We start from the raw sequence: 21,181 nt of genomic DNA on the forward strand, positions 1-21,181 counted from the left end.
CTACACGTATTTAAAATGTCTACTTCTCTGTACAGGAGCAATGGCTAATATCCAGCTATCCCAACAGTGCTCCTCTTGGCTATACTAACGGACGAGACTGGACAGTTTGAGGTAAGGGTTTAACCGTCTTTGGTTTCTTTTAATATTGTCCTATACTCACAGACACAGGACTGGAGTATGACCTGCTCATTCGAGCGTTGCTGGGTAGCTCAGAGACATCAAGAGAATCTACGTTTTCTCAAGTAATGAGTTACGAGTTGGGGCCTAGAATCAGAGAAGTCCAGCAGCCTGCTAAATCTTTTTGAAACGTAATTTGAAGGCATTCAATCATCCTGAAGTTGCCCTGGGTCACTGTAATTGTGCTGCAGCACAACTGGCAACTCCCCAGGCCTTTGTGAAGCAGCTCCCTATGTGCATCTTTTGTGTACTCACTCTGTGCATTTTCTGTGTACAATTTTCTATTATTGATTTATTAAATATTTTTGCCGACCACAAATATACAATGAAAATTTGACGCATGCGCAGACAACTAGTACCAGGCCCAGTTGTTCGCCTAACCGTTATAAAAGCGAAAACTCGGCCTGGGATCGAGGCTACACGTACACAAGCATTAACTGGAGCGGTAAGGATCGACAGTACAAAACACCACTGTTGCTATGGACCTCAAGTGGTTGCTAAGATCAGAGGGGTGTGGCCATGCTATCTGAGCATGCTCAGTAGGAAAACAATGGCGACCTCACCTCTGTACCTATTAAAGAGGGCGTAGCTTCCACCCTAACAAATTTAACTTCGAAGGAAATAGATTAGTTACTGCACTACCCAAGGCGACAGAGAACAGTACGATGCCATTAGTTTGTCCTGTGGACCTACAGTTCTCTAGATTATCTGACTGAAGAACCTGAGGAGAAGAATGACAAAAAGTTGTTGTTTTTTTACTTTTGCTGTTTTTATAACTTTTTCGTACAAAGTTCAATTCAGTTCATATTTCACACAAATGTCACAAATGATATGGGCAACAGATATATAAAGTCAAAATAACTTTGTCTTGCTTCTTGGGTGAGATCCAGAGGGGGGCTTTTTGCTGTTTTCGACCCAACCCTACTATTAGCACTACCGTGCTAATGATTATAATTATGGGCGTTTAAACGTATTGGTTAACGGAGTTAATCAGGGAGACTCCTCATACCCCAAAGATTTCCACATAATCCTGCGCATGCGTACCGCTGCGTAATAATGGCCACAGGCACAATTTTAGTGCGCAGGCGCGGTTACGGGGGTGACAACATTACTTTCGCATTCGCTGCAACTCAAGCAAGCTCTGAGAGACGCTTCTGCTATCTGAATTCAATTCAAAGTCAAATGATGGCTAAAGGCTCAACTCCTGCAATTCTAGGCACGCTCAACTCACTCTTCGCCATTCCACAAGTGCAGGAGCACCTCAACAGTTCTGGCTCAGTTAGTACTCCCAACAGTTTGGGACCAGCTACCAGCACTACCAGCAGTACTGCCGTCTCAACAGTTGCTGTTGCAGCTGGTACAGCTAACCCCACTCAACCTTCTCTCCCTTCCACCTTAGGAACGGCTGTTTCCTTGGAAGGTGAGAGAAATAAATTGTTTTGGTGTTTGTTTTTGGCAAGTGTCAAAAGTTGTGTGCGTACTATAAGTGTTGCTATATATGTGCTTGGCTGAGTGTTGCAAATGGAGCTTCTTCTTTTGCACCATTCAGCTCAGTCACTAGCATGGGAGCAAAAAAGCAAGCCCAGCAGGGACAATCCAGCAAACACCACTGCAGGTGTAGGGTGTTGCAAAAAGAGCTTAGTATTGCACAGCTCAGCTCCAGCCACTAGCAAGTGAGCAAAAAGCAAAAAAACCCAGCATGGGAAAGTCAGCAAAAACACCACTGCAGGTGCAGGGTGTTGCAAAAAGAGCTTAGTATTGCACAGCTCATGCAGTTTCAGTCACTAGCAAGTGAGCAAAAAAGCAAACCCAGCTTGGGAAATTCAGCAAAAACACCACTGCAGGTGCAGGGTGTTGCAAAAAGAGCTTAGTATTGCACAGCTCAGCTCCAGCCACTAGCAAGTGAGCAAAAAGCAAAAAAACCCAGCTTGGGAAATTCAGCAAAAACACCACTGCAGGTGCAGGGTGTTGCAAAAAGAGCTTAGTATTGCACAGCTCAGTTTCAGTCACTAGCAAGTGAGCAAAAAAAAGCAAACCCGGCTTGGGAAATTCAGCAAAAAACACCACTGCAGGTGCAGGGTGTTGCAAAAAGAGCTTAGTATTGCACAGCTCAGCTCCAGTCACTAGCAAGTGAGCAAAAAGCAAACACAGCTTGGGAAATTCAGCAAAAACACCATTGCAGGTGTAGGGTGTTGCAAAAGAGCTTAGTATTGCACAGCTCAGCTCCAGTCACTAGCAAGTGAGCCAAACAGAATGCATTATAATTATTACTGGGCAATTCAGCAAAACACCTCTACATGCAGAGGTGTAGGGTGTTACAAAAAGAGCTTAGTATTGCACACATGCAGCTCAGCAGTCATGCATGCACTATATATAGCAAGCGAGCAAATAGTATAGCAGTGAGTGTTTCTGGCATTTTCAGCAAAAAGGCGATCAGAGTATTTGTATACTTCGGCAGTGCAAATAATATACAGCTATAGCTGCATAGGTGGAATCGCAAAATGCATGGAGGATATTGGCACTGCAGTCCGCTTTATGTATTAATTCCATTGCAGGCACGATTGCGGGACTAGGGGTGCTACCCCCTTTGCACACAGTCGCATCATTGCTGCCATCCGGTGCCGGGACACAAGGCATGTGCATCCAACCATCAGTCCCACTCATATCTCAACCAGCTTCAGCAATACCCAATGCATCGACAATATGGCGAGCAGCTGAGGCTCAGAGTAACTATCTACCCCAACAGTCTATCAGTCACGAGGGATTGGTAGCAAGTTTATACCTCGGTGATGGGGTTGTGCCCGTACCTGAAAAGCTAATGAAAAAAATATGGTCTTTGGAATACATCGAAATGAACCAGCTACTACCCGAGGCTTGGGTGCAAGATAGCTATTCAGAATCATCGTCACATTGTTGCCACAATGCAAGTGCGAGCAAGCCTAAGAAGGGAGTTTCTTCTATATTCTCGTGGATACAGTGCTACAGCACTCTGGTGAGCATACTCGCTCACAAATTCCCGTCTAAGGTGCCTCAATTGATGGCCTACCAATCCATCATTGTAAGATGCTACACGGATTACGAAGGAGACGGTTGGTTGGCATATGACAGAGCATATCGGCGGAAAGCGGCATACGAAAAGTGCCTGGACTGGTCGAAGTTAAATGTTGCATTTTATCAATTCTGCCTCGCAGGCAATGCAAAGAGGAACGCGGTTTGCAGAATTTGTTTGAGACACGACCACCAGACAGCCGACTGCAATGAAGCAGATAAAAACTACCTGAGGTCAGGGTATCCCACACCCGATGTGGGATTCAGCAGACCGGTAAATTCAGGGGTGGAGATTTGCAGGCTCTACAATGCAATCGGCGAATCCAAGTGTAAGTATAAAGAATGCAGATTCGCGCATTTATGCAAATTCTGCAAAAAGCCACATCCAGCCCCAAAGTGCCAAGGATCGGGAAAGACTGCAAAACGTAGTAGGCCATTCTAGAGAGACAAACAAGCAAAAAACTGAGAACTCAACGAACTATATTACTATATATACATATCTGAGTGTGCTTAGTCATTAATAATTATTATGCTATAATTATTATTACTCATCTCAGCTGTTTATGCTTATCAGATTGCTCATGGGCCGCTTGCTTTAAATGCGCATGTGGTGAACAGCATTTTGTATTATTATGTGCATGCAATGTCACATTTGCAGCATGCTTGCAGGAAGTCTGTATCCATCAAGGTGGCTCTAAATCAGTTGTTCAGTTCATTTATGTCTACCCTTGCGGTATGACCTTGAGAGCATTCAGTAGTGATACTGTTTGTTCTCACACTTCCTGACAATGGCTTTCTTATTTGCTTGCTGCAGGCTATCAATACACAGCTGATTTAGTCGCCCTGGAGCAATTCAGGCAGTCTGAGCATACTGTTGTGACATCAGCAGAGCTGAGTCGAATTGTCACACCACTAAATGCTGAGGCCTGGGAAGCCTGTTTGCTGAACCATCCGGATAGGTTGTTTGCTTATTACATCAGCAATGGTGTTCGATGCGGTTTTCGTTTGGGCTACAATCGAGAGTCTAAGGTAATCTCGGCAAAATCAAACATGATCTCAGCTGCTGCACACCCCTCAATTGTAGCAGATTATATTGCAAAAGAGCTTGTTAAGGGTCGTACCATTCCTTGGCACTCATTACCGGCTCAAGTCAGTCGATTTGGGGTAATACCGAAAAAGCATCAGCCAGGCGAATGGCGGTTGATTGTTGATCTCTCAGCACCAGAGGGCAAAAGTGTAAACGACGGTATTCAAAAACAACTTTGCTCGCTGCAATATATAAAAGTCACTGACGTTGCAGCTCAGGTTTATAAGGCCGGCAAAGGAGCATTAATGGCAAAAATGGATGTTAAAAGTGCGTTTAGAACAATTCCAGTGCATCCAGATGATCGGCTACTACTCGGCACTTTTTGGGAACGACAATATTACGTGGATACAGTCCTTCCTTTTGGCCTCCGATCGGCTCCCAAGATATTCAATGCAGTGGCTGATGCTCTGCAGTGGATCGTGAAGCAAAACGGTGTCACGTACCTTGAGCATTACTTGGATGACTTTATAACAATTGGGGGAGAAGATACGGAGGAGTGTGCAGACAATTTGTCAATGCTGCTGCAGATGTGTGCCACTCTGGGCATTCCGGTAGCACCCGAAAAGACAGTCACTCCTACGCCAATTATTACATTCTTAGGCATTGAGATAGACTCGATTGCCCAGCAACTTCGCCTCCCGGCAGAGAAAATGGCACGAATATTAAAGATGCTACGTTCGTGGTCTAGCAAAAAGAATGCAACGAAAAAAGATCTCCAGTCTTTGGCTGGTACACTGGAGGACGCAGCTCGTATCATAAAGCCAGGAAAGGCATTTTTGAGGCGTATCTACACGGCTGTAGGGGGTTTATTCAAGCCTCATCATCACGTACGTCTAAACGAGGCAGTTCGATCCGATTTAGCTTGGTGGTTAGCATTTATGGAGAAATGGAATGGCATCACCCTGTTCTCTACCTGTTGCACAACAATTCCGTCGGTGATTGTTACGTCGGATGCTTCGGGTTCCTGGGGCTGTGGTGCATATACCAGGCATCACTGGTTTCAGATCCCATGGGCTCTATATGAAAGTTATGCCGCTGAAAATATCGCAACCAAAGAAATGCTCCCCATTATAGTTGCAGCAGCTTTGTGGGGTAGTTGTTGGCAAGGGGACAAGGTCCTCTTTCGGTGTGACAATATGGCAGTAGTCGCAGCACTTTCAAAACGGTTTTGCAAGGACAGACAGATGATGCATTTGCTCCGTTGTTTGCATTTTTTCGAAGCTTACTACAGGTTCAATCTTATTTCTGAACATATTTGTGGTATCGATAATGATTTAGCTGATGATCTGTCACGTGACAATCTCTCTGCTTTCTTACAGAAGTCCAACCTCTCGGCAACAGCGGTATCGGCAATACCTTAGAAATGTTGATGGGCTCCAGGCCAGATTGGATGTCACAACATTGGAGGCGGATGTTCAACGCTACTTTGAACAAGGTTTAGCTCAGTCCACCCAAAAAACTTACAAAAGTGGAATTAAAAAGTTTTATGAGTTTTGTGCTAGGTTACCCCCTCAGTTTGTGTCACTCCCTATTACTCAATCTATGCTTTGCTTATATGTATCATATTTAGCTCGCAGTGGTCTATCATATTCCACTATCAATTCTTACCTCTCGGCATTGCGTCACCTGCATATCCTTCATAATTTTCCCGAACCTCAGCAAGCGGCTTGGCAAAAATTCATGCTAGTCAAGAGAGGCATTAGAAAAGAGAAAGCAATCTCTCACCCCCAAAAACCTAGGCTGCCTATTACCCCAGACATTTTGAGGCAGATAAAAGCACTATGGTCTGTTGAACCAATACAACCAGATACAGTCATGCTTTGGGCTGCGAGCTGTTTGTGCTTTTTCGGTTTCTTCAGGTTGGGAGAAATTACTTGCTCGTCTGCCAATGCAGTCAATCACAAGGACCTGCTCCTTGCTGATCTGGCAGTTGATAGCCATGCTGGCCCGACCTACATCTCGGTCACCTTGAAGCAGTCCAAGACAGACCAATTCCGGAGAGGTGCGCTTGTGATAATTGGCAGAACAGATGACGATTTATGCCCTGTAGCAGCCCTCTTACAATACATCGCGGTTCGAGGTACACATTCAGGCCCCTTGTTTATTTACGCCGATGGGAAGTTCCTGACAAAACAGAGCTTTGTTCCACGCATCAGGGAAGCCTTATCGGCACTCGGCTTGAATAATACTCACTACGCTGGCCACAGTTTTCGTATCGGGGCAGCTTCAACCGCTGCCAAAGCGAATATTGAAGATTCAATGATAAAAACGTTAGGAAGATGGGAAAGCAGTGCCTTCCTGACGTACATTCGTACTCCACCAGCTCTGATAGCAAGGATGGCAAAAACACTATCATCCCCTACCACGGACTAGATCTAAGTCATGTTTTATTTATTCATTTAATCACACTTATTTTTGTTGGAGGAATGGTACCGTATTCACGGTACGGTGGACTCACGTTGTCTATAATGATTAGATTTACACAACTTTGGCATTCCTTATCAAAAAATAGACGTTATTGACCGACTGAGTTAGCTAATGCTTAACATGCTAGCAGTGCGATTCTCAGTCAGTCAGGGTAGTGTGACGTTTAACTAGCCTCGAGGCTCAGCCGCTTTAAAATAAGTCGTGACTCGAGGCTAGGCTTTTGTGCCTTGCATGATGTTGTGTATTTGAGTCTAGTGCTCAGCTTTCCTCCAATACTCTTCAAGCTTAGCCCTAGAGGGCGGGCAATCAAGCTAAACCAGCACATTCAACAGGATGTAGACCGTAGATTAATCCGGACACTTCGCATGCTCTATAAAAATCTGTTCCAATTATACAATTTCCAAAATAATTATTTATTGCTGTCCGATAAATTAGAAGATATACGGTATTCATAATTATTGTTTAAGACTGTCTCAAAGTATTATTGATTTATACAGAAAAAGAGTCCCTATTATACATTTTGAACAAATCCTTTTCCATCGAGGGCTGCTTTCATACGGATTTGGCTGAGGCAGCGAGCTGCCACATCTATGAAAGGCCTGTAGATAGTCACAAGTGGCATGGTGATCAGGGGTATAATGGCTGCCATCCAGAAAATATAGAGACGAAAAACAGGGCTCCAAATCCACGAGTAGAGGAATGCTGTGAAACCATTTAGCAGAGCATAAACTATCATTAGTGGAATACCAATCACAAAGACAAAGGCGTGATAGGTGATGAGCTTTGTCCACTTGTAGACAATTTCGGTGATGTCATGCAACGGCTTTGCCAAACTAGTCTTCTTGTGCTCATGGAAGACCGCATCAAACTCGAGCTGTGTGTATGTGTATTGAGATAGATGTAGTTGGGAATTTCAGCGTGTATATATGGTTATACAGGTGGTCCAAAGCTTACATTGAGATATTTTTGTTGTGGGACATCTCCTGGGTCTATTGGAAGTATTATGTCTGAGTCATTCTCGGACTGCTGATTGTTGTCATCATTATTTCCCTCGCCACGGTTTTCTAGCTGCTGAACATTTCCCAGATATGGGTGGTATCCAGGGGCAGTGGGTGAGGCCACTTGATGGACACCTTGTTGATATACAGGAGGCCTGGTCTCCATTTCGTGCTTAATGCTTGATGCTAGTAGATGCAGCCCTAGTTCTAATTGTCATCACATGATTTGGTGGGCAATGAAGCTATATAAATACATGTTCCTTGTTAGCCTCGATCCCAGGCCGAGTTTTCGCTTTTATAACGGTTAGGCGAACAACTGGGCCTGGTACTAGTTGTCTGCGCATGCGTCAAATTTTCATTGTATATTTGTGGTCGGCAAAAATATTTAATAAATCAATAATAGAAATTTGTACACAGAAAATGCACAGAGTGAGTACACAAAAGATGCACATAGGGAGCTGCTTCACAAAGGCCTGGGGAGTTGCCAGTTGTGCTGCAGCACAATTACAGTGACCCAGGGCAACTTCAGGATGATTGAATGCCTTCAAATTACGTTTCAAAAAGATTTAGCAGGCTGCTGGACTTCTCTGATTCTAGGCCCCAACTCGTAACTCATTGCTTGAGAAAACGTAGATTCTCTTGATGTCTCTGAGCTACCCAGCAACGCTCGAATGAGCAGGTCATACTCCAGTCCTGTGTCTGTGAGTATAGGACAATATTAAAAGAAACCAAAGACGGTTAAACCCTTACCTCAAACTGTCCAGTCTCGTCCGTTAGTATAGCCAAGAGGAGCACTGTTGGGATAGCTGGATATTAGCCATTGCTCCTGTACAGAGAAGTAGACATTTTAAATACGTGTAGATCTATACATATTAAATTTCTCGGTTATAGTGTCATTGTCGACGAGCTGATGATGGCAGCACCAAGTTCTCTAGCTCACACTCTTCACTTGATCCACCATATTAATGATGAAACTATAGTCTACCTACATTCTTGCCAAACATGAACAAGACTTGATAGCATAGCCGGCCATAGGGCCCACACAAAAATATCTGACCTTAACAAGCTTGACAAAGCTTTATACCTCTTCCCTTGTTGTTCAGTCTTCAGAATAAGCTTCAGAGAAGAGAGAAGCTTCAGCTAAGAGCCATTCCAATCGATTCCAATAATGATAAAACGGGAACTGACTTCTAGTACACGATAGTACACGAATATAAATGTCACGAAAGTGAACGAGAATATCCATTCGTCAGAATCTGACGAACGATTGACGCATGCGCAGACAACTAGTACCAGGCCCAGTTGTTCGCCTAACCGTTATAAAAGCGAAAACTCGGCCTGGGATCGAGGCTAGTTCCTTGTGCATTAAATAGCCATACATAAACAATGAATGTTTTTATTGTCTTCCCACTACTTTCTCTTACTAATGCATGGCCGATGTATAACTTATTACTGCTCTGCACATTACAGATGGAGTTCGATCTGATACGTACCTCTACATTACTCTAAAATCTACCATTAATCTTTTCACCTCACTTGACATACAGAGCTTGTTCAGTTACTATGGAAACTGAACTATTTTGCCACTATTCGGTGGAACCAATTATGGCTATGTGTAATGGTAGCTACTATATATATACGAGTAGGGGAATGCCGTTATGCCATTGACATGTAAAAGCGGTCCTCCGATGGAAAAGGGAAGGATTTGTTCTAATGAGCCATATAGATAGAAGGCACGGTAAGGAGCTAGTAAGCAAGCCCTTAGTCTCGAATTCCACGGTTCTCTTGTAAGCGTGGGAGGGAGAGAACCTTCTCTCCCTCCCACGCTTACAAGAGAAATTCGAGCAAGCCGGCCCTGTGGTTTGGCTACAGGTACAAGGTGTTTATTAATTTTTACATACAGCACATGCAGGCGGTATATTGTAGGTATATTGTATGGTCTTGCAACTCGCTGAACTTTTTAACATTAACCGGCTCTAGATCTAGTATTTTCTGATTGTGTGCATGTCTGGAAAAGGTAGAAGGATATACCAGCACGGAATGGCTGTACCCATAACCTAGCTGACTTCATTCAGAGAGAAAGTGAATGTACAGAGGATGTCTACCATGATGTACAGCCGGCCAATGCATGATTGTTTTGTGACATCATAAAATTATGCATTTAAATGGGCGTGTTCCTGACATTTTTCGGCGCGCAATTAAGCGCGCACTATTCCAGCCACTGGATCCACCTCTGTTGAGTACGTGCTACACTAACAAACCTCCATAAAACGGAAACCATTGGGAATAGCCTTTTTTGTCCGTTTTAGAGAGTTGTTAGTTGGGAGGTTTCAATTACAATTTTAATACATGTATGAGTCGATCCTATAAGTGTATCTTGGAGCTATATAGTAACGGAGTAGAAAGGTGGCCGTTCCTGAGAGGTTGCTTTACATTCAGTGTAGTCTAGTTTCAATCCGGACTTGAGCTGAGGTTGGTTGCTCTTCAGAGTTATAGACGTTATGGAGGTTCCACTGTAGCAATTGCATGCTAACTAGAAACTAGCAACTACGAGTTGAGTAGAAGTCAGGGCCATCGACTCAGTTGTAACTTCGAAAGAAAAGTAATGCAAAACTCATATAAAAGCTACATACTACAAAAAACTCATTATAATTGAGAGGATCAGGAAGGGAATTGTGGCAATCACATAACAAGATGCGTGTACAGTATACCGTTAGTAACATTAAAAGTCCTCATTATACATTTTGAACAAATCCTTTTCCATCGAGGGCTGCTTTTACATAGATCTGACTGAGGCAGCGAGCTGCCACATCTGTCAAAGGCCTGAAGATGGTCACCAGTGGCATGGTAACCAGAGGTAGTGTAGCTGCAATCCAGAAGATAGTGATACGCATAGCAGGACTCCAAAGCCACGAGTAGGTGAATGCCGTTATGCCATTTACCAGAGCCCAGACTATCATTAGTGGAATCCCAATGATAATCACAAAGACGTGATAAGTGATGAGCTTCGTCCATTTGTAGACAATTCCGAGGATATTGTGCATTGGCTTCACCAAACTGGTCTTCTTGTGCTCGTGGAAGGCCGCATCAAACTCAAGCTGCATGTGTGTATCCATGCATGGTGAGTAGCTAATAACAAGAATAACATGCATGCACCATAATATAGGTATCGGGGATTGCAGTGCTATGGCTTACACTGAGGTATTTTTGTTGTGGGACATCTCCTGGGTCAATTGGAAGTATTATGTCTGAGTCATTCTTGGACTGCTGATTGTTGTCATCATCATTTTTCTCGCCATGGTGTTGTACCTCTAGCTGCTCAATGTCTGCCTCATATGGCTGATATGATCCGGGGGCAGTGGGTAAGGTTTCTCGATGGACACCTTGTTGATATAGGGGAAGCTTGGTCTCCATTTCAGTCAGATCTATTATAGGTGCTTGATGCTAGAAGAAATGGTGTTGATTGGCTACAAACTATGCAGCCTGCAGAATGACCAAAGTAGCATAGTTTTATAACCATTGCAGTTCATCACATGATTAATGAATTTACTGAAGCTCATCACATGTGTATCATTATTGTACCAACAATGAATTTTATTTTACCTCAGAAGTAATATATACGTGGCCCTGAGTGCTATATACTCATATTCAAACATGTATATAGTTTCTAGTTTGCATGCAGTTGCTTTATAGTATATAGAGTTGCATGGCAGTTGGCAGTTTGCAGTTGGTACTTCACATTCCCCAGATATGGGTGGTATATCCAGGGTTAGGGTTAGGGTTAGGGGTTAGGGTTGGCAGTGGGTGAGGCCACTTGATGGACACCTTGTTGATATACAGGAGGCCTGGTCTCCATTTCGTGCTGCTTGATGCTAGTAGATGCAGCCCTAGTTCTAATTGTCATCACATGATTTGGTGGGCAATATGAATATCTAAATACATGTTCCTTGTGCATTTAATAGCCATAATTATGCATAGAATGTTTTTATTGTCTTCCCACTACTTTCTCTTACTATACAATTAATGAATGGCCGATGTATATAACTTATTACTGCTCTGCACATTACAAGTGGAGTTCGATCTGATACGTACCTCTACATTACTGTAGATCTAATCTTTTCACCTCACTTGAAATACAGAGCTTGTTACTACGGAAACTAAACTATTTTGACCACTATTCGGTGGGACCAATTAGGCTATGTGTAATGGTAGCTACTATATATATACGAGTAGGGGAATGCCGTTATGCCATTGACATGTAAAAGCGGTCCTCCGATGGAAAAGGGAAGGATTCGTTCTAATGAGCCATATAGATAGAAGGTAGGGTAAGGAGCTAGTAAGTAAGCCCTTAGTCTCGAATTCCACGGTTCTCTTGTAAGCGTGGGAGGGAGAGAACCTTCTCTCCCTCCCACGCTTACAAGAGCAGGCCGGCCATGTGGTTTGGCTATACATGTACAAGGTGTGAAATAGATTATTAATTTTTACAGGCGGTATTATGGTATCACTATGATCTTGCAACTCGCTGAACTTTTTAACATTAACATCTAGATCTGATTGTGTGCATGTCTGGAAAAGGTAGAAGGATATACCAGCACGGAATGGCTGTACCCATAACCTAGCTGACTTCATTCAGAGAGAAAGTGAATGTACAGAGGATGTCTACCATGATGTGTACAGTACAGCCGGCCAACTTTCAATGAACTTGTGTTTTGTTGTGACATCATAATTAATGTAGATACCTAGTAAGGGGGTATTATGGGTCTCTTTGATAAAATGCTTCCAAAGTTCAAAAAGATAACCTGATTTTCATAATCACCATATTTAGGTGACTCATTGTACCAACATTTACCTTAAGCTGTTGAGAATGCATGGTTGTGGTCAATTAGTGGTAATTTGATTAATTGATTATTAATTTATACTTTCTACGGTAGTTCATGCTTGTAGTACAAGCCTCTACACCTCTTTTTTTTAGTGACCCATAATACCATCGTTCCCCAAAATTTGCATTTAGTAAAATTTATTTAAGTGACAATTGGAAAAAATAACCTGATTTTCATAATCCACCATATCTTAATTGTATTATGGCGTAAATTTTACTTTTTTCAACGATTATCTCCAGAGAAATTTATAATTAAGCTTAGGTGACTCATTATATCAACATTTACCTTATGCATTTAAATGGGAGTGTTCCTGATATTTTTCGGCGCGCAATTAAGCGTGCCCTATATATCCCAGCCACTGGATCCACCTCTGTTGAGTACGTGCTACACTAACAAACCTCCATAAAACGAAAACCATTGGGAACAGCCTTTTTTGTCCGTTTTAGAGAGTTGTTAGTTGGGAGGTTTCGATTACAATTTTAATACATGTATGAGTCGATCCTATATAAGTGTATGTTGGAGCTATATGGAGTAGAAAGGTGGCCGTTCCTGAGAGGTTGCTTTACATTCAGTGTAGTCTAGTTTCAATCCGGACTTGAGCTGAGGTTGGTTGCTCTTCAGAGTTATATAGACGTTATGGGTTGACCGTTCCACTGTAGCAATTGCATGCTAACTAGAAACTAGAAACTAGCAACTACAAGTCGAGTAGAAATCAGGGCCATCGACTCAGTTGTAACTTCGAAAGAAATGTGAAATGAAAAGTAATGCAAAACTCATATAAAAGCTACATACTACAAAAAACTCATTATAATTGAGAGGATACAGGAAGGGAATTGTGGCAATCACATAACAAGATGCGTGTACAGTACCGTTAGTAACATTAAAAGTCCTCATTATACATTTTGAACAAATCCTTTTCCATCGAGGGCTGCTTTTACACGGATCTGACTGAGGCAGCGAGCTGCCACATCTGTCAAAGGCCTGAAGATGGTCACCAGTGGCATGGTAACCAGAGGTAGTGTAGCTGCAATCCAGAAGATAGTGATACGCATAGCAGGACTCCAAAGCCACGAATAGGTGAATGCTGTTATGCCATTTACCAGAGCCCAGACTATCATTAATGGAATCCCAATGATAATCACAAAGACGTGATAAGTGATGAGCTTCGTCCATTTGTAGACAATTCCGAGGATATCATGCATTGGCTTCACCAAACTGGTCTTCTTGTGCTCGTGGAAGGTCGCGTCAAACTCAAGCTGTGTGTGTATAAGAACAAGATAAAAACACCAAAATAATATAATTATAGGTATAGGTATGGCTTACACTGAGGTATTTTTGTTGTGGGACATCTCCTGGGTCTATTGGAAGTATTATGTCGGAGTCATTCTTGGACTGCGGATTGTTGTCATCATCGTTTCTCTCGTCATGGTGTTGTACCTCTAGCTGCTGAGCGTTTGGCTGGTATGATCCGGCCGGGGCAGTGGGTGAGGCTTCTTGATGGACATCTTGTTGATACATGGGAAGCTTGGTCTCCGTTTCAGTCATATAGACCTAGGTGCAGTACTTGATGCTAGTAGACGAAGAGTCAGTTGAAGTGTTAGTTGATGGCTGCAAACTATGACAAGTTTCTGCAGAATGGCAACCCTTAGTTTTAAAAATTTCCACACCCATTGCACATGATTTGGTGGGCATGCAACAATGAATCTACTGGAATGTGCAGTTCATTATTGTACACAAAACAATGAATCTTGTTTGTTTTACTACTTAATTCACAATAGGTGTAGTTCTAATTGTGTCTAATAAAAACATGTGATTATAACAGGCCATATACAAGCATGTAGTTTCAATTGATGTGCATGTGACCATGCATGCATGTACTGTATTTACAGCAGTAGTACAATCCTTTGATGTTTGACCACAATGAGCAATAATTACCGTATATGCTCGATCAGAGGCCGCTCTCAAATAGTATCCTAAAATGAAATGTTTAGTAGCCGCTCTCAAATGGTAGCAGTGAACTTTGACTCCAGTATTTCTGCACGTGGCAGCCATATTAATGCTAGCCTAGCAGCTAGGTGGAAGCTAGCCTCGATTCCAGGCCGCTCTTCCTCGAAGAGAGGGCCTGGTATCGACTGCTTGCGCATGCGCTAACCATTAGCCAGATACCGGCTAACACAGGATAACAACGTGTATGCTCAGTAAAACAAAGACGTCACAACGAACGGAAGTGGATTGAAGGAAGTAGATAGAAAGTTCGATTGAAGGTTTCTAGCCCATCTCTGAGAAAGAGCTGATAGCTACCCGTAGCCTGCTATGCTAACAAAAGACCCACAGCCTGCAACAGTGTGGATGACAATCGTCTGAAGGGAGTGAAAGCTGACAATAGCCTAATGGACAGGCCACGCCCATCTAATACTAACTTTGGTGAAAGTCTACTATACTGCTACTGGCTCTATCAGAAAGAAAATAGTTGTGCATAGCTGTACAACAAAACTACAGCTTTGTCTCTAGCTAGCTAGCTAGCTGGCTAAATAGCTCTGTGTATGACTTCAATACTTTGTCAGAATATTTTCGTGATAAATTCAGTATTATAGGACATTTTACGGGAACAAATATCCAATAATGTTGCGCATGCGCAAGCAGTTAGTAGCAGGCCTTCTCTTCAGGGGAGGCTAGTGAAGGAGGCTAGGTGGAAGCTTGTTAGTGCTTCACAAAGACTTTCTCATGGTAGAGTTGAGTTTATGCAGGTGATAAAAACTTTTGATGACATACTAAAAGTTGTTGAATTAGCTGGAGCTAGCTCTTGAACAGTGGTCTTTCTCGAATTGTAGCCTAGCTCCTCTGCCAGCAAAATGAAACATTTAGTAGCCGCGGTCTCTGATCAAGCATATACGGTATGTGTACAGCATGTGTTCCCTCTGCAAACATTTTATTATGCCTCGCTGTACAGGGTGTGTATGGTTGTGGATGTGTATGCATTAATCAGAGTTTGGTGGAGAAGTGTAAAATTTTGATCTGAGCAAAGTTTGTGAGTTGAGTATTAACAGGAGCCCATAAATAAGATAAGGAGCGGCTAACTTCAACGTATACTCGGGGATCACGTTTCGTAATTGCCGGTGAAACCGCACAGCTTGTATGGAAGCGACTAAGTGCTTGCAAACCGCAGCCCTGTATTGTGTATAACACGTGTAGGGATTCAACCACTTAAGTGACTCTGCATATATGGAAGTGCGGTCATAACAACTTACAAAACGTGATCCCCGTAATCAGGCTCCTGGTATTAATTAGACTTGTTTCTTTCTCTTTAGGGTTCTTGAGACTACTCTGAACAAGTCTGCCAATCTACTCATTGGCTCTCTGGCTGTATGTTTTATTTTGTTTCTGGTGAGTGTTTCCACTGTGCACATTGTTTTACAGTGCACCAACACTCGTCGCAAATGGATGTGTGTACCGTATTTACTTGATTAAACGCCCGGGTGTTTATTTCATATCGAAGTCTGTAGAGAGGGCGTTTAAACGAGACGGGCGTTTGTTCGAAACGGGCGTTTATTGTTAAGTCTACTCCAAACTCTTGCACAGCAACAGTTATTATGCTCTTTTTGGCTGCTGCCACAGCTCTCAGCTTAAATTTAAGTCGTAGGAGTGATGTTCCTCCCTCTGTGTCGGTATCTCTCTCTCTGCCATCATAAATAGTATATATTATTCTATGCTACCATAGATTGAAGAGAGAGGGATAGGAAACGGAGTGGTGCACGTGATGATTTTACATTGAATCTGCAGTGGAGCCTCGAAAATTATCCGCGCTACGCCCTATGAACGAGGCTATTAAGCACACTTTTGCCGGGTAACTCCCAAAGCTGTGTTTCCTCGAGACATAATCTCTTTAGCAACTTAAAACACGCCTAGTCCATGAGCCATGTGTAGTACTTGCTAATGACTGACCACACCCAGTAAAAAGAGACTTTCCAATAAAGTTATATGTTCCCAAGGCTGTTTTAGAGCTATTGGAACATGTAACGTGTAAGCGTGCTGGTTATGACTACTACAATAGGTATAGACCTTGAAATATAAGTGAGTTGCACGGACTAAGCACAGTTACTTGTAGTTTATTATGCACTGAGTGTAGAAATAGATATTGCTGTGATGGCCTCGATTAAACCGCACCGTAGCGCGGATGTTACTCGAGATACAAACCGTTTCCTATCCCTCTAACTCTTCAATCTATGATGCTACCATGCTTGCAACTGGTTCCACGTGCTAATTCAGCTCCACCCACAGTGCCATGCCCCACACATGGGTAATTATTTAAGATGGGTGTTTATTGACAAAGACAGAGCTTTTACAGTGGGCGTTTAATCAAGTAAATACGGTATGGTTCATACTGTGCAGTTGTGTAGCTACTGTTGTAGTGTGGATTTGAAGTACATTTCTATATAATTATGTGATATTATCCTCCACTAGATTACAGAGATGTTGGGAGCCTCGCTGGAGTTGGGTGGTTTCCTAGCTGGTGTGGCCGTGAGCTCTCAGGGAGCCAGTGCTAACAGGGTACGGTTTCATAGCATAGCTCTCTTGTCACTATAATAATACAGACATGCCGGTCATAGTCTACGCACATGTTTACTTTGGGTGTAATGTGATGCTGTCTGTGTTGTTTTTGTAGGTCAGAAAGTTGGTGAAGCCACTTAGAGACCTTTTTGCAGTGTTTTTTTTGCATCTCTAGGTCAGTGTAATTAATACATGCATTTCTGTGTTGTCTGTTTACCCTAAAAGCTGTTTTGTTGTTCTTGGTGTTGCTGTTGTATTGATTTAGGCATTATCACCTTCTGCTTACCATGGCTCGCTCTCTGCATTACTAATACTGAATTGACTTAAAATTTCGTTTTCTATAGGATTCCATGTATTCCCAACATTCTTGAGGTCGGAGTTTATCACTGTTTGTGCTGTCACACTGTTCATTATATTCCTCAAAGTAAGCCCCGAGGAGTTGTGAGATGTGGGCACACCCCACGCAATTAATTGGTGTGTCCACACAACTAAGTGGATGCTTAACCAATTAATGTGCTCAACCTGAATGTTTAAAAGACCCACACATATAAATGTATGTTTAACTACAGAAATTATAATGCCTTAATGCCCTCAAATACTTTCACCATGAGAACATTAATAGCCACTTATCAGTGGCGTAGGCAGAGGGAGGCTGACGGGGCTAGAGCCCCCCCCCCCCTTTTTGTGCTCCATCAACTCCAACTTAGCTTGAATCACTGATCTGTCGATCTATTTTGCATGCCTATAGTTACTAGAATGATGTCATTCAATATATATGTGGGCAGGGCCATCTAATACGCATGCTGACTGCTGAGGATAAGTGATGACCTTGGTAAAATTTCATGTTGTTCAGCGCCTGGTCTGGCTGCTCAACTGATTTGAGCCCTTCCCTTCCCAAAATCCTGGCTACGCCACTGCTTACCCTACACACACGCACACACACACACACACAGTTCTCGCTGACGGTGGGGGTCCTGGGGCTGTTCCTCGGTCCCTGTCAGCCCAGTACGTGGACTCTCTCCCTCAGTCTGGCTCAGATGAGTGAATTCTCCTTCGTTCTGGCGAGCAGGGGGCGGAGACTCGGTATCGTATCCAGAGAGGTAAGTTACAGTGCCTTATAGTAGTACCTAACCACATTGCACACACTAGCATTGCAACAGCATTCACATATGAAAGTATAATACCTATAAACAGTATACATGTATATATGGCTATAAAAAGGATTCTTTGCTAGCTTAATTCTAGTATACTACATGTATATACCTACCCTAATTGTTAGTTTTTTAATTGTCAGTTGGAGTAATTCTTAGACGTTCTGCACGGCATTCTGCACAAATCCTTTTCCATCGACGCCTGCTTTGCAACGAATCTTGCTGAGGCAGCGAGCTGCCACATCTATCAAAGGCCTGAAGATGGTCACCAGTGGCATGGTAATCAGGGGTAGTACAGCTGCAATCCAGAAGATAGTGATACGGAGAGTAGGGCTCCAAATCCACGAGTAGATGAATGCCATTATGCCATTTAGCAGAGCCCAGATTATCATTAGTGGAATACCAATCACAAAGACAAAGATATGATAGGTGATGATCTTTATCCACTTGTAGATTATTCCGAGAACTCCATGCACTGGCTTGATCAAACTAGTATTCTTGTGCTCGTGGAAGGTTGCAGCAAATTCAAGCTGCAAATAATGTGTTAGAAATGTAACGTGTCGCATCTACTTAATGCAAACTTACATTGAGGTATCGTTGGTGGTACATCTCTTGGTGACTTATGATCTACTACATCCAATTCTGACTCATCATCTCTGATACTGTTAGTGTCGTGGTGCTGGACCTCAGGCACCTCAGGCACTTCTGTCTCCTTTGTAGTCATGGGAATCGTAATCTCGTAGTTGTGAGGCTGGGGATCAGGGTAGACGGCAGACTCAGATTCAGTAGTCATGGTTGATTTTGATAGGGTGCTATAGAGTGCTAGTTTATCTAGCTTACCTTGCTTTTATAGTCGTGGAGCTATCTTGTGTAGGAGGGCTCAGAGTTATGCTCTTGTTACCAATTATCATAGTCGCTGCTTGCATGTGTAATTACTGGCTATGGTTAGTTCCTCTGTTGGGGATGCACCGAAGCCTGTGGTGGGTAGACTCACTGCACTATATAACACTTTGACCATAATTATTCTAATAAAGTTTTCAATCACGGTTTAAATGCAGTACTATTCCCATGCAGGTGTACTTGGTAATACTGAGCACAGCGACTGTGAGTCTCCTCATGGCTCCCCTCCTGTGGCATCTCTTCCGATCCAGACTGAGGAGAGTAAGTCCTCTAATGCTGATACGCTCTCTGTTCAGACTGCCTAGAGCTATACTCTCTAAAATCAGACATTCATCATCTAGATCTGTATAGCTTATGGTATTCATAATTATTGTTAAGACTGTCTCAAAGTATTACAGAAAAAGAGTCCCTATTATACATTTTGAACAAATCCTTTTCCATCGAGGGCTGCTTTCATACGGATTTGGCTGAGGCAGCGAGCTGTCACATCTACGAAAGGCCTGTAGATAGTCACAAGTGGCATGGTGATCAGGGGTATAATGGCTGCCATCCAGAAAATATAGAGACGAAAAACAGGGCTCCAAATCCACGAGTAGAGGAATGCCATTATGCCATTTAGCAGAGCATAAACTATCATTAGTGGAATACCAATCACAAAGACAAAGGCGTGATAGGTGATGAGCTTCGTCCACTTGTAGACAATTTCGGTGATGTCATGCAACGGCTTTGCCAAACTTGTCTTCTTGTGCTCATGGAAGACCGCATCAAACTCAAGCTGTGTGTATGTGTATTGAGATAGATGTAGTTGGGAATTTCAGCGTGTATATATATGGTTATACAGGTGGTCCAAAGCTTACATTGAGATATTTTTGTTGTGGGACATCTCCTGGGTCTATTGGAAGTATTATGTCTGAGTTATTCTCGGACTGCTGATTGTTGTCATCATTATTTCTCTCGCCACGGTTTTCTAGCTGCTGAACATTTCCCAGATATGGGTGGTATCCAGGGGCAGTGGGTGAGGCCACTTGATGGACACCTTGTTGATATAAAGGAGGCCTGGTCTCCATTTTGTGCTGATACTTGATGCTAGTAGGATGCAGCCCTAGTTCTAGCATTCATCACATGATTTGGTGGGCAATGAAGCTATATAAATGCATTACATGTACATGTAGCCATCATAAACAATGAATGTTTTTATTGTCTTCCCACTACTTTCACAATTAATTCATGGCTGATGTATAACTTATTACTGCTCTGCACATTACAGGTGGATCGATCTGATACGCATAATACGTATCTCTACATTACTATAAAATCTACCATGCTATAAGTCTACCATTACCTCACTTGTAATACAGAGCTTGTTACTACGGAAACTGACCACTATTCAATTATAGCTATGTGTAATGGTAGCTACTATATATATATACGAGTAGGGGAATGCCGTTTATGCTATTGACATGTAAAAGCGGTCCTCCGATGGAAAAGGGAAGGATTTGTTTTAATGAGCCATATATAGAAGGGTACGGTAAGCAGCTAGTAAGCAAGCCCTTAGTCTCGAATTCTCTTGTATAAAGCGTGGGAGGGAGAGAACCTTCTCTCCCTCTCACGCTTACAAGAGAAATTCGAGCAAGCCGGGCCCTGTGGTTTGGCTACATAAATAAGGTGTGAAATATTTTTACATACGGCAAGGCGGTATATTGTATGATCTTGAAACTCACTCAGCTGAACTTTTTAACATTAATTAACATCTAGATCTATGATTGTATGCATGTCTGGAAATGGTACTCATTGGTAGAAGGATATACCACATTACCAGCAGGGAATGGCTGTACCCATAACCTAGCTGACTTCATTCAGGGAGAAAGTGAATGTACAGAGGATGTCTATCATGATGTATACAGTTCATTTAGTCTAGAGAGTAGATTACCACAAATGTGTGAGTAGTTGTACTTAAATGTAAAT

General features: G+C 42.7%; 4 protein-coding genes and 1 long non-coding RNA gene across 7 annotated transcripts; 2 read left to right on the forward strand and 3 right to left on the reverse strand.

The window, feature by feature from the left end:
• The first annotated feature begins 1,170 nt into the window (after positions 1 to 1,170).
• LOC135341425 (uncharacterized) lies at positions 1,171 to 3,875 on the forward strand. The gene is made up of 2 exons (XM_064537978.1): positions 1,171 to 1,597; positions 2,733 to 3,875. Exons 1-2 carry the CDS (start codon positions 1,234 to 1,236, stop codon positions 3,665 to 3,667), a joined length of 1,299 nt encoding a protein of 432 aa, XP_064394048.1. The 5' UTR covers positions 1,171 to 1,233; the 3' UTR covers positions 3,668 to 3,875.
• Positions 3,876 to 3,940: 65 nt separating this feature from the next.
• LOC135341427 (uncharacterized) lies at positions 3,941 to 6,790 on the forward strand. Its single transcript, XM_064537980.1, has one exon. The coding sequence runs from the start codon at positions 4,276 to 4,278 to the stop codon at positions 5,671 to 5,673; it is 1,398 nt and encodes a 465-aa protein (XP_064394050.1). The 5' UTR covers positions 3,941 to 4,275; the 3' UTR covers positions 5,674 to 6,790.
• Positions 6,791 to 7,128: 338 nt separating this feature from the next.
• Positions 7,129 to 11,241, reverse strand: LOC135341429 (uncharacterized). 2 transcript variants are annotated; one of them, XM_064537982.1, is made up of 5 exons: positions 10,933 to 11,241; positions 8,795 to 10,835; positions 8,488 to 8,563; positions 7,694 to 8,436; positions 7,129 to 7,613 (listed from the first exon to the last, which is right to left on the reverse strand). In XM_064537982.1, the coding sequence occupies exons 1-2, from the start codon at positions 11,149 to 11,151 to the stop codon at positions 10,473 to 10,475; spliced, it is 582 nt and encodes a 193-aa protein (XP_064394052.1). In that variant the 5' UTR covers positions 11,152 to 11,241; the 3' UTR covers positions 7,129 to 7,613; positions 7,694 to 8,436; positions 8,488 to 8,563; positions 8,795 to 10,472. The 2 variants fall into 2 exon arrangements, with proteins under 2 accessions (XP_064394052.1, XP_064394051.1); XM_064537981.1 differs by having other exon boundaries at positions 8,488 to 10,835.
• Positions 11,242 to 13,372: 2,131 nt separating this feature from the next.
• Positions 13,373 to 14,294, reverse strand: LOC135341430 (uncharacterized). The gene is made up of 2 exons (XM_064537983.1): positions 13,941 to 14,294; positions 13,373 to 13,873 (listed from the first exon to the last, which is right to left on the reverse strand). The coding sequence occupies exons 1-2, from the start codon at positions 14,160 to 14,162 to the stop codon at positions 13,511 to 13,513; spliced, it is 585 nt and encodes a 194-aa protein (XP_064394053.1). The 5' UTR covers positions 14,163 to 14,294; the 3' UTR covers positions 13,373 to 13,510.
• A 4,628-nt stretch (positions 14,295 to 18,922) lies between these two features.
• On the reverse strand, positions 18,923 to 20,361 carry LOC135341458 (uncharacterized). 2 transcript variants are annotated; one of them, XR_010396566.1, is made up of 4 exons: positions 20,074 to 20,359; positions 19,397 to 19,991; positions 19,157 to 19,291; positions 18,923 to 19,067 (listed from the first exon to the last, which is right to left on the reverse strand). It is a non-coding gene; the product is annotated as an uncharacterized LOC135341458 (long non-coding RNA). The 2 variants fall into 2 exon arrangements; XR_010396565.1 differs by having other exon boundaries at positions 19,157 to 19,991; positions 20,074 to 20,361.
• Between the last annotated feature and the right edge of the window lie 820 nt (positions 20,362 to 21,181).

This window comes from Halichondria panicea, chromosome 9 (assembly GCF_963675165.1).
Source record: "Halichondria panicea chromosome 9, odHalPani1.1, whole genome shotgun sequence".
NCBI classification, from domain to species: Eukaryota; Metazoa; Porifera; class Demospongiae; order Suberitida; family Halichondriidae; genus Halichondria; species Halichondria panicea.

What these genes read in the sequence shown, in the direction of transcription:
- LOC135341430 (XM_064537983.1), bottom strand. Translation starts at nt 14,162, where the DNA reads ATGACTGAAACGGAGACCAAGCTTCCCATGTATCAACAAGATGTCCAT. An exon ending in CACAACAAAAATACCTCAGT is followed by an intron (nt 13,874 to 13,940) that starts GTAAGCCATACC and finishes ATACACACACAG; the next exon opens with CTTGAGTTTGACGCGACCTT.
- LOC135341425 (XM_064537978.1), top strand. Translation starts at nt 1,234, where the DNA reads ATGGCCACAGGCACAATTTTAGTGCGCAGGCGCGGTTACGGGGGTGAC. An exon ending in AACGGCTGTTTCCTTGGAAG is followed by an intron (nt 1,598 to 2,732) that starts GTGAGAGAAATA and finishes ATTCCATTGCAG; the next exon opens with GCACGATTGCGGGACTAGGG.
- LOC135341429 (XM_064537982.1), bottom strand. Translation starts at nt 11,151, where the DNA reads ATGGAGACCAAGCTTCCCCTATATCAACAAGGTGTCCATCGAGAAACC. An exon ending in CACAACAAAAATACCTCAGT is followed by an intron (nt 10,836 to 10,932) that starts GTAAGCCATAGC and finishes ACACACATGCAG; the next exon opens with CTTGAGTTTGATGCGGCCTT.
- LOC135341427 (XM_064537980.1), top strand. Translation starts at nt 4,276, where the DNA reads ATGATCTCAGCTGCTGCACACCCCTCAATTGTAGCAGATTATATTGCA.